This window comes from Empidonax traillii, unplaced genomic scaffold (genome assembly GCF_003031625.1).
Source record: "Empidonax traillii isolate 1590-97213 ecotype Southwest subspecies unplaced genomic scaffold, ASM303162v1 scaffold293:size840699, whole genome shotgun sequence".
In the NCBI taxonomy this organism is placed as follows: domain Eukaryota; kingdom Metazoa; phylum Chordata; class Aves; order Passeriformes; family Tyrannidae; genus Empidonax; species Empidonax traillii.
Genome location: NW_020955486.1, coordinates 626928 through 639291, shown reverse-complemented (window position 1 = coordinate 639291; position 12364 = coordinate 626928). Strand labels below are relative to the sequence as shown.

Below are 12364 nucleotides of genomic sequence, written 5' to 3'. Positions count from 1 at the left end.
CATAAGAAAGAAAACAAAGAGGAAATGTCACAAAACATAAAACATCCCTGTTTGGATTTGTGAAATTGCAAGTTTACCAGCCCAGGCATGAAAATTCTATTTGCCCTATCTTTATACTGGAGATTGATAACAATGAAAACCAGGATATTTCCTTATCAAGACATTAAGCACTGAAGCCAGGCAGCCAAATAAAACTTTGCAAGCCTGCTCCCCAGAGTAACTATTATATGTTCCTTTTCTGCTTCAAGTACTAGATATAATCAAGCACAGTTGGATGCTCCTGATTAACATGACGGTTGCCTGGAAACATGGGCACAATGTGGGCAACTTTCTGTCCGTGCCTGTGCTTGAACTCTGGGACAGGCAGGTAAACGAGGTTGGGCTTGCAGTCCTGGCCTCTTAAAGCCCTTTAGTCTAAGCTTCGGGGAAAAACAATTGTTACTGGACAAGTGTTCAAAATGAGAAGATAAACAACTTTGGAAGGAAGAGGGAATACAAACTCGTATTCTGAAAAGCCATGGTACATTTTCTTTGTATCATGAGAATTGAGAGTTTCAGTAAGATATTAAATTAATAATGGAAGAATTAAAAAAAAAAAAAAATCCGGTCCAGAAACTTTCATAGATTATTAACTCCTGTCACAGTACCACACCCCTTAAAAAAAAAAAGTTAGCTGGAAGAAAGGAGAAAAGACAGGTGAGACGATGAGGAGAAACAGAAGATGAGCTTGGCTTCTTCTTGTGCCACATTCTTCCCAGGTGACATTTGAAAAACAAACAAACAAACAAACAAACACCAAACCCAAACAAACTTAGTTTCTATGTTCAGTAGAACAAAGTTCCCTGTGCAAACTGAGCAGCACCTTCTTGTCTGGTCCTGGACAGGACATCTGTGAGGTGTTCACCACGCCCATGTAAGACAAGATCATTTGGGAATTAATAGGATCCCCTTAGAGCAGAATACGATTATATACTGGATTGTATTGGACACTAGGAGTAATGTCTTCTCGGAAAGGGCGGTTAAACATTGGAATGGGCTGCACAGGGAGGTGGAGGAGTCACTGTCCCTGGAGGTGTGTAAGATAAGACTGGATGTTGCGCTCAGTGCCATGATCCAGTTGACACAGTGGTTTTCAAAGGTTGGACTAGATGATCTCAGAGGTCTTTTCCAACCCGATTCCGTGATTTTTTTTTTTTCGTCCCCACTAGAAATCTTTTTTTCCTATAGCATTTCTCTCCCTGGAAAACCGACGGGGCGTTATTGCGCCTGGAACAGTGAGCAAATACGTAAGAAAACACATCTCCGCGAAGAGACGAGCGGCTCAGCCGCCCGGCGTAGAGGGGCAGAGGGGGTCCCAGAGCGAGGCCCTCCCCGCCGCCAGATTTGAGGGGCGAGGCGAAACATCACCCGCACTTTCCAAAATCCCCAGGCCCCGCCCCGCTAGGCGCGTTCCGGCGCGGACTGTCCCGCCCGGCGCGCCGTAGTGGGGCGGGGCCGCGCGGGCCGTGAGCGCCGGGAAGCGGCGCGGGAAGCGCCGGGAAGGGAAGAGCCAGGAAGCGGCGGGCGGTGAGTGCGGGGCCGGCTCGGGTGTGCGGGGGAAGGGGCTCCGGTGCGGCGCTGTGTTTCCCCCCCGCCTCCGGCCCTCGCTCCGGCTTCGTCCTGGATGTTGATGGAGGCGCGGTCTCACTCCGTCCGGGCTCTTCCCTGGGGCACGTTTGGTCCGGGAAAGGTTGGGCTGTGAGGGGCTGCGGGATGCCGGGCGGTGGTGGGTGTCGGTGGGAAAACCAGCGAGGGTCCCTGGGTTCGTGGCTGGAGCCGCCCGGTGCGATTTGCCGCAGGAAGGGGCGACGAGAAGCCGGCAGAGCACTGGGGGTTTGTTTCTGCCTTCGGCTTGAAGTGCAGAACAAACCTTCCTTGCGTAAAGAGACACTGGAGCAGATGTTGAGCGAATATTGACTGGGAGGGGGGGTGTGTGTGTGTGTGTGTGTGTGTGTGATGTGTCCCTGCGCTGGGTTTTTAAATCACATTATCATTTCAGGTCTCTCTCTAATTTAATCACAAGCCTTAACTTAGTCTACTTAAACAGATTCAGTTGAAGAAATCCTTTCAAATTTTTTTCTTTGCTTGTATTTGCGAGCCAAGATCAAACCTGCTCTTGCTGTTCCTGTGTATGGAGCAGGTTCTGACATCTCCCTTCACCCCCTGAAGGCATTAAACACTTATGGCTTAGCTCTCTAAATTTAGTAAAAATCATTTTACCAAAAGGTGCTAGAGATGATGAGGCCTTTGGCACTGTTGGAAGTTTAAAAGACGTCCAGCACGGCAAACAAGGATCCTTAGTGTTAATTTCAGAAGTTAAACCTTCCCTGTGGCATTTTTATGATGAAGTGGCTTCAGGAGCTCTGCCTCTCCGCCTCCACCCTTAAGGTTTTGCTTTTATCACCTTTGATATTCTCTCCTACGGAAAGCATTAAGAATCGGGGGTCTGCCTGTCTGTACAGAGTATTTAGGACAATATGGGAGTGTGTTTCTTATCCAGATGTTTTCTCTTAACTTCTCAGCTTACCAGAGAAGACCAAGATGAGTCTCCGGAAGCAAACCCCGAGTGACTTCCTAAAACAAATCATCGGAAGGCCAGTTGTTGTAAAATTAAATTCTGGTGTTGATTATCGAGGTAAAGTCTCTGTCTGTCCCTCACTGAGTAAAGTAATTAATTGGGGAGGTTAGAATAGATGCATTGATTTTGAAAAGCAAAACCATGTGATCCAGAATCTTGGAGTACGAGAATACAGATCTCAGAATGGTGACATTAAAAATGGAAAATCAGCTCCGGAGAAACAAAGCAGGTTGACAGTGGATTTAGAGTTTAAAAGTACTGATCTAAATCATTAGTGTCTTTAGTCACAGATGATTCAACAGGAGTCTTGGAGTGATTCCAAATTCCTAAACTGACATTGGTAAAGATCGTTTGGAATTACAGCTCCTGAAATGGCCCTTTTCAGTGCTCTGATAGCATCTCTTGTTGGAACTACCCATTTCTTCACTTTTCTGTTCTCTAATTCCTAGTATGGATCTTGGTCCAGAAAAGCTTCAAAGTTAACTGTGCTGTCTGTCATAAGGTGGCTCTTACAGGAGGGAGGAAAGAGTTACTGACATCCATGGTTAAACAACTGCCCAGACCTGTGTTGGACCGAGACTCGCAGAGACAGAGGAGAAAGCTTAGTGTGGCTTTTGCTGCTGTATTCATTTTAACACAGTCCAGCAGATTTATTCCAGAACTCTTCAGCCTATCTATCCCGTCATGCACTGTATGTAGGATTGTAGATGTTTTTAACTAGTACATTAAAAACTTTTCTGTGCAGTGAAATGCCCTAGTCCTATTCCCATTATTGACTTGTCTGAGTAGTATCCAGACTTAATTAAAAAAACTTCTGTTGTGCACAGATTTCATTCTGTAGTAACTTAAACCTTGTGGTTCTGCTACAGATAGGTTTACTTCAATTGGCTTAGCCTGGCACTTGTGAGATGAGGTTTGTTTGTGCTGTGACAAGGAATCTTTGTGTTATGACAGTTCTAAACTGTTATTGTTCACTGACAGAGCAAACAGCGCCTCCACATCCCTTCCTATTTCTCTTTAGTGTCACTCAGATGACAGAATTTGCAGTCTCTCAATTCTTTGAGAACTACATTGTCTGAGCACTTCAGGTAGGGTTGGTGTCTTAAAACCTTCACTGCATCTCTGTCAGTCTTTCTTTCAAAAGAATATAGAGAGAGCTCATTAAAGTCACTTAAAGCAAGTCATCATTTACCTGAAGGTGCACACAAGCAGGGCCAAAACCAGATTTGTTTTTTTGATGCACTTCCTATTTTCTTTGAGACCATTGCTATCTCCTGCTTGGTAAATGCTGTAGATGAGCTACTCAGCTTTTTCCTCCACAAAAAGCTACTTTAGCATGCCTACAGTGAGACCTTCCAGGAATTGAACCATATTTCCTTGAACACCCGTACTTGTTACTGGATTTCCCACCCTGCCTTCCCTTCCTTATTTTCCCGTGCTCTCCGTCCTTCCCACTTGATGTGACCTGTGTTGGAAAATCTGTATGCTGGTTTCATTTGAAAAAATAGGCACTGTTTTTTTTTCTGCAGAAATGTGACCAACACTTGGAAAAGCCTTAAGAAATGGTGTCTTAGGCTTTTTGTTGCAGGTCTGTTTAGATTCTCCCCCAGGCTGTGTTGCTAATTTTTTGTCTGTACCTCCACCCTCCAATCCATCACACGCACAAGCGTGGCCTGATGCAAGTGTTGATGTGTAACTGAGATGTCTTGATTCATTGCCCAGTCCTGCACATGCCCTGGGAAACTAATCAGGAGTGTATTAAGGTACCATTTCTGTGTGTGGATATGGATTTGTACATTACAACATCTCTACATACAGATAAACCAGATAAAACACTGGCCAGGATGGACAGTGATAGTATTTGATGCCATTAGTGGCCTTAGAGTAAACACAAAGAAAAGGAGAAAGAGAATGAAACAGCCCTGAACCAAACAGTTTGAAAATACTGCATTTGGGGCCTAGGTAAATCTTCATGGTTCAATTTTAATTTTGGACAAACATATTTTTGTTTTCTATTGTTGTATGGAGCACTCAGGATTACTGGAATGGAAGAGGGTTTTGACCCTTGTTTGGTTTGGGTTTTTTGGTGCATTTTGTGATACTTTGTGAGCAGTTTTTCTCATGCCTGTGGAAACAGAGGAAAGAGAAACAGGAAAATAATAATCTTTAAACCATGAGAAGCTGGCAGAAGAACTTCAATTCCTATTATATGAGAAGATACTACAATAACACTTCCAAAAATGAGAATGAGGAGGATTCTCAGTTTTCTCACTTTCCCCATGTACAGCCAATATACTGTATTTCAAGTTTTACTGCCAAATAAATAAGTGTTTTTCAAACTGAGGAAAAAATAATTTTAGTATATTGTCTGCACGTGCAAGGATGAAGTCAGGAAAACACACATCCAAAAGGGAAATAAAACAACTGGTAAAAAGCTGTATTAATTATGTGCATGATTAACAAATCAGGTTGCATTCTCTGAGCCATTCTTTACATCTTTTAATCCTCACATTCAGTTCTGTTGATCAAGTGAGTTAAGTTTGTAGATGGCCGTGATTCTGGGTGTAGACAAAGAAGAGAGATTTTGAATGAAAAAATGCCACCACACTGCCAGTACTTAGCAAGTTCTGAGTGAAGAGGGTTCAACAGGTGCTATTAGAAGTGAGAACATAAATACTTGTCTAAAATAAGTGCTACTAAAATGCTATTTTCCTGATCAAAAGAACATCTAATATTACAGGCATTTTTCTTAATTTGCACTAAACACTAAACAGTGTAATTTTATATTTGTGGGAAGATTTCAGTACCATTTGAAAGCCCTTTGTCAAAACATGTAGAATTTTGTTTACATCAAAACAGAGACTTTCAGCTAATGCTCTTCTAGATCTGTAAGCATGAAGATAAATATGAGAAAAAGCATGTATGGTGTCCTGTATGAAAAGGGTTGGTTTTCACCTATATCCCTCACAAGGTTTGGTGATAACTCAAGTTACATAGCCTTGTCCTTAGCTTATCCATTTTGTCGTAATGTCACATGTTCTTAAAACACAAGTGAGAGGGGACAACTTAAAATTTCAAAGTGGAAATTGTTCATCTTTTCCAAGTCATGCCTTAATGACTTCTTTTTTTATCCCCACAACTCTTACATCAATTGACAGTATCTCTACGAGAGTGCCTGGGATTCTTGTCTCCCAGCTGAATTATTTGAAGAGTATATATGGCCAGGCTTGGGCTTTTGGTTTGTTATAAAGGTACAGATTTGGGTTTTTTCCCTGTACTATTCAAACACAATGCATTGTTGTTTATTTTAAAATAAGTTTCAGCTGATTCTCTCAAACTGTCGCTTTTCAGGTGTCCTGGCTTGCCTGGATGGGTATATGAATATAGCTCTGGAACAGACTGAAGAATATGTAAATGGACAATTAAAAAACAAGTATGGGGATGCATTTATCCGAGGAAATAATGGTAATTCCTCCTCCTTCTGTTATTGCTCATTAAAAAACTGTGCTTTGATATTTACTTCTGAATTTCAGCGGTGGCTGGGGTATAAGCAAGCTGCCTGTGAGAATATTAGTTTTAGGCCCTCTTGGAAGCCTTACCACATTTACTTTTTTACAATTTCACTTTCCACAATCTGTGCTTTTCTGCATTCCTGTGACCTTTTTTTGCCTCTGAACCTGAAGTTCATTTAGAGAAGCACATTCTTTTCTAGCCTTCCTCAGAGCTTATTTTCCATCATTTGACAGGCTTACTCTTTGCACTTGCTGCTTATTTAGATGGCATCTGCACCACAGAAGTTTGCATTTTGCTAGGCAAGCTACTGCATAAATTTATGCAACAGTGCAGATATTACAGTGACACTAATATTTTTTGGGTGAGAGGCAGTTGTCCAGAACTGAGTGAATGCTGCTTATTAGTACTGGAGGCTATTTTCATCTCCAAGTAAAGATTTTACCCCCAGTCAAGAAAATCACTCATGCTTTACTGTTGAGCCTTTGAACATCCCAGTACAGTAGGTGGATTTTGTGCACTTCAAGGACAATCCCAGGCTCCTGGAATGACTCTCTGGTATCAGTTAGGCTGTAATAGCAGGGCATGCCAGGGAGAAGAGTATCTAAAAATAGAAAAGGTTCACAAGTCAGATGTGAAGAGACTCATAGAGAAGGTAAATGAAGCAGAGTTTGACTAAGTTACTTGAGAAGAAAACGGAGGGCAGCAAGGAGGGAGGGAATAAAAAGAAACAAGGACTGAATTCATGTTATGAAGAGTCAAAGAAAATGTGGCACCAGTATAAAAGAGCGTTTTGGGTGAAGAAATAATCCTTAAAATGAGGCCAAATGGTTTTTGCGAGGCATTTGGACTGTTATGCCAAGGGATAAAGGGGCGTTACAGCTGGAGAATCAATTAAGAAAATAATCTATTATGAAAGTTAAAACAAATGGATGAGAGGCAGAAGGCTGAAGAACAGGCTGAAAAGAGAGCTGAAGACATCCAAGGTTTAGGAGCGCAATATCATTTCATGTTGTGAGTGGATCTGTTCTGGAGATATCATAAGCCATGCAGGTAGAAGATATCTGCTGCTTCAGAGCTTATCATTAGCTTTGCCTTAAGTGCTTGGGATTTACAGCTTTTGTTGAAAGATCGCAGCATTAGTGTCTGACACCTGTAATTGTGCTGCTTAGGAACTTTTTCATGCTCCCCTCAGTAATACCACAGGGTTCTGGCTTTCTTCTTCCTCTCTTCAGCCTCCATCTGCTGGAGTATGTTTTGGCTATGAGTATAATAAATACTGAACCAAAGTAATACATAATGTCTAAATTTGATAGCATTTTTTGAAGCCTGGACTTAAAAGTTTACTAACTTTGTTCATGCTGAATGAGATTCATTACAGTGTCAATTTACAAGCCATGGAAATAAGATGTTTTAAATAAACAGGCTTCTGCACCTTATTTACCAGGGCCCTCTTATGTGTGCCACTTTCTCTTTTTTACAGTGTTGTACATAAGCACTCAGAAGAGGAGGATGTGAAGATGCCAGAAGGAGGCTGTTTTGTACTTGTGAACCTCTTTGAAGTGATGAGCCCTATTTGATTTGTAGTTCATAATCCACATGTGAAATACAGAAGTGTCTAAATATTTTTTTTTAAATAAATGTAAACCAGTGTAAACTTCCTGGATGTTTTTTTTCCCCCAAAGCATTTGTTCCATTATACAGAAAACAAAAATAAAAGAGAAGCATGCAGTAGTGCCACAAGTCTAATTCAAAGCAACAGCTCATTTAATTATGCTAACAGTTACAAAAATACTGATTGGAAGGTAAGCAGGCATGGAGTAACTGCAAATCACAGCCTTGCATTGATGACAAAACAATAGTTTGACTGATGTTGGGAAGGGAAATGCTAATGTTTTGGTGACAATGACCTGTCCCTTTTGTAAAACACAGGGTCAGCTTTAAATGCCAGTCTAGTAAGAGTCATTGGGTAAAAAGTTCAGCTGTCCGAAAAATCTTGAATTGTGGATTGAATCAAGGGATGTAACAGTGACACTTCAACAGTTAGGGGTGGAGAAAGAATTGAATCAAATGGAAGAAAAGCCTTAAGGGTGAAAAGAAAGCTCTGTGCCAGCTGGGGAAGTCAGTCAGAGGTGAAGAGCTCTCAGTTGGTGTGTCAGTACAGTAAGTAGGAGCTTCACCTCCTGCCTGTGTACCCCCCACCCTACCTCTGCTTGTGGTGACCTTTTTTTCGTGCTTCTATGCAAAACACAATGGACTTCTTCAGTAAAAAGCAGTTTTAACTAATACCTAAAGCTACTCTGAAAACAGACTAGGAATCTAAAAGCTTTTGTAAACACGCCATATGTGTGCTCTTCAGACAGTTCAGTCTTTCTCCCATCCACTCCCCTCCAGACCTAGTACTATCTATATATTCTCTTTTTTAATGTGCTAGCCAGAAATGAGAACAAATGCATTAAGCTTATAGTATGGGGTATGCATTATGGAGGGGAAACCTCTGAGCAAACAATAGAGTCAGAACTTGTTTGTGTATATTTTTCAACAATGTTCCCAGATAATCAAAGCACAGTGAGTAAATCCAGCTCAATTTTACATGGCTACTTATTCCAATTTATAAAATATGTTTTCTCCTTTTACATGCAGTCAGCCAAGAAAAAAATCCAACTCTGAACATTCAGACGTTTCTTTGCCTGAGTGTTCGTGCACTTAATATCCACATACTCAGAATTTCTCATTCTTCATGACAAAGTTGTAAGTTAGGGTAATGTACCTCACAGGGAGGTTATTGAGCCAATCTTTTAAATTGAGTTTTCTGAAGTCCTACGTTATTCTTTGGACAGTTTATAGTGCCTCCAGGAACAAAAATACTTCTAGTTGTGGATGGATCAACACAAGAGAATTGAGTGAATGTAACATTGGCCCATTCTCCCCAGGTACCAGTAGCTCTAATGCAGCAGGGACTAATAACATCTCAGTTATGAAAGGGAGAGAATACAGGTTGCAAATTTTTAATTTTACTGTTTTTTAAGATCGGTAAATAATTCTAAATTATTTTTCAGTCATTAGTTAACCTTTCCACACAAAGCACTTCAGAAGCCATGACAGAACACACAAATAGAGTTGCTACTGTACAATGTGCTTCAGCAATTTATCATTTTTTGACAAGGGTTGAAAAAGGTCCAGGATGTGAGACAAATCACCGACTTGCTCTTCTGTAAGTGACTTCTTTTTTTAAAAATAAAGGCGTACCTCCAAGGGGGACATGCAATTTCTCATTTGCTTTGTCATATATATGTAGCTGGCAGGTTACTGTCTGCTTTCAGTCCTGGAGACTGTCTGGGTTTTGTTATTTTTAGAGTTTTTAAAATTTTATTTTAATACAGGTTTAAATTTTTCCCCCCTCTTCCTTCTCCACCTTTCTCTCCCCACACACAGCTACCCACCTATAGCAACACATTTTGCATAGGCTTTGATTTACTCTCAAGAGCTTGCATTGCTGACTTTTCAAATGCAGTTCTGTTTCTACAAGTCTAGCTATACAATATGTTTCAGTGTAATCTGCTACTTCTGATGGTCTAATCACATACTGAACTAACTGAACACAGAAAATACTATGTATCTTACGTGCCAAAGGGTTTTTTAATGTATTCTAGATCATGAAGTCACTATTTACTATGTGAGGTAGACAGGAAAATTTGCATTGAAGATCAGCTGCTCTAATTCATATTTGAATTGCAAAAGTAGTAAAAGAAATTACCATTTAATTCCTACAATCACTGGCCTTTAGTATATTTTATACTGTTTTACCCCTTCTAATTCAATTTTTAACCCCTGTGTTTAAATCAAGTAGACATTTAAGCTCAACTTCAATCAGGCAGCCCAGTGTTTGGATGTAGTCTGGTTTTGGTTGGATAAAACATTTATATTGGATTTATTCTGCTTATCTTTTAGATTTTGACTAAAATTCTGTAGGACAACAATCCATTTGCCAGTAAATCAACAGCTTTCAGAATGGGACATGGAATGCTATCCAGAGTTGCATCACGTTATATATGTGCATAAACATCAAAGTAGAACGATATATTTCCCAAACTCTTGATAACTCAACCAAATGTATAAGATATTTATCCCATTGGGAGATACAAATGTACTCCTACAAAAGCAATATATCTTCATACACAAAAGGCAGCATGAGATACTAGCACTCATATCCTTCATGTCACCTCATTTACCACATCCTGATGCTCTTGCCCTGGTACTTGTGCATCAAACAGCTTTGCTTGGGGATCAAGCTCAACTAGGTCAGAATTGACAATGAAACACTCTTTCAACAACTTGCAAGCATGTGTCCATCACTTTTCTTAGAAGAATGGACCCAAAATTAAGTAATCCAAAACTAACGAACAAAAATGACTGAATTTCAAAGACTGAAGCTGCATCATGTAGATAGTCAGTACTTTTATGCACATCATGAAGCAAAAGCCATTTAATCACTATCCCACCCTCAGCTACACATGCAGTTCATAGACAGACCCCAGGAAGAGCAGTAGCTGTGAATTTGCAACATCTCCTCATCCAGCATAAGTTTCTTGCTCTTGAAATGACAAACTGAGCCTCATTTTCTTAAACAAAAGCCTGGCTGGGAGCAGCAGCACAGCATATCCTGTGAAAACTAGAGAAAGCAAGTCTGGAAGAAGGAGGAGGTAAATAAGTACTCACTGTGTGGTGAGGCAGCCAAACACCAGGTTACTACTAGAACCTGCAGTGCCCTCGAGTGCCCCTATATAAAGGGAGAAGAGCATGCTAGGAAGGTTTAGCCTTAAAGGTATACACTGATGACCAATTTGTTGCCACTTGATTACAAATTGTTGCCACCTGGTTCCTAGTTCAAAGGGAATCTAATGCAACCCACACTGAACATAGTTTATTTCAGTTCTTTCTGTCTCTTTCTTGATGCTACAATGACAAAACAGCTACTCAAAGTCCTTCTGGGTTTGACTTGCCCATTACTTCCTAAGGCTCTTTGCCAGCCAGCTGTTCCCCACAGCTGCATGTTTCAGCTGTGTTGTCCATGGTAGGCAAGAAAGCATGGAAGTGTTTGCAAAATGACAGCCTTTCTGTGTTTGACATGGTACTGAAGCAATGCCTGGTCTTCAGTATTCCAGCTCACACCCATGGCCAACTCCAGCCCCGTGTGGGCTTTGAAAACAAGCAGACTGTGGAGTCAGCAGTTTCAAAGTCTCAGATCCCTGTGCCAAACTGTCCTCCAAGGCCTGAAATCAGATGGGAGGGGACATTTCCTGAGCTGCTGCACTGACCTGGACCCTTGAATGTTTGGGAGTCAGTGACCCACACGGCAGCTGCGGGCTGGGCTGGGCTGCATGTTCAGCATGTCCAGCACGGCTTTCAGGTCTGCACAAACCCCTTTGGCTGCAGGGTATCTCTGCCAGCTCACCCGAACTGCAGAGCTCTTAGGCAGCTCCCACCTGCCTGGCTTTGCCTTTATCTAAGAGCAGCAACAAGTTCTCATGAGAACATCCTTTAGAACAGAGGGTTGTTCTGATGTACAGAAATTATAAACTAAGTGAAGTGATGGGAAGAGAGAGCACCTCTCCATGGGTAGGTTTGCATCTGCTCTGTGCAGTGCACTGTGGGAAAATCCATCTGGGCTCTGACATGTGGGGTGCCCAGCATCTGAAGGGATGTTCATTTTACTTGCTGTCTGTATTCATCATCTTACTCCATCTTATTAAAACAATCATTAAGCTATTTGTTGCTAGACCCTTCTTTCTGAGACCCAAAAAGGGCCCCACATTCACTCTCTCTCCCCCTCTCCTCAACCCCCTTCTCTAGTGCAGAACAGCTGCCCAGGTTGCAGTAGTTATCAAATAAAATTTAAGGTTATTTTTTTTAATAAATCCCTCAACCTCAGTTTTTCTCTAGACTGAATTTGTAAGGGAAGGAGTCATATTATATGTTGCATGCATGTGTATATGTCAGTTCATTCCCAGTAGTAACATTTTAATCACTGTCACACTTCATTAATGTGATTGAGGAACAGCAAGAGTAATCATCTGAATAAAAGGGGAAGAACCTGCCAGTACTTCTGCCAACCCTCCACCTCACTAGTATCAGAAAAGCATCCTCTTTTCCCTGTTTTCCCCAAACATAGAGCCACAGACATGCCCAGATCAACCCTGAGATGCCAGTTTGAAGACACTGTTCTCCATTTTCCCT

General features: G+C 41.4%; 1 protein-coding gene across 2 annotated transcripts; it reads left to right on the top strand.

Moving 5' to 3' along the window:
• Positions 1-1496: 1496 nt before the first annotated feature.
• On the top strand, positions 1497-7876 carry LSM6 (LSM6 homolog, U6 small nuclear RNA and mRNA degradation associated). 2 transcript variants are annotated; one of them, XM_027890651.1, is made up of 4 exons: positions 1497-1566; positions 2562-2674; positions 5969-6082; positions 7611-7876. In XM_027890651.1, the coding sequence occupies exons 2-4, from the start codon at positions 2581-2583 to the stop codon at positions 7643-7645; spliced, it is 243 nt and encodes an 80-aa protein (XP_027746452.1). In that variant the 5' UTR covers positions 1497-1566; positions 2562-2580; the 3' UTR covers positions 7646-7876. The 2 variants fall into 2 exon arrangements, with proteins under 2 accessions (XP_027746452.1, XP_027746453.1); XM_027890652.1 differs by lacking the exon at positions 1497-1566 and adding an exon at positions 1711-1729.
• Positions 7877-12364: the final 4488 nt, after the last annotated feature.

Coding starts and splice junctions, on each gene's coding strand:
- LSM6 (XM_027890651.1), top strand. CDS start 2,581: ATGAGTCTCCGGAAGCAAACCCCGAGTGACTTCCTAAAACAAATCATC. Junction 2,675..5,968: donor TTCTGGTGTTGATTATCGAG/GTAAAGTCTCTG, acceptor GTCGCTTTTCAG/GTGTCCTGGCTTGCCTGGAT. Junction 6,083..7,610: donor ATTTATCCGAGGAAATAATG/GTAATTCCTCCT, acceptor TCTTTTTTACAG/TGTTGTACATAAGCACTCAG.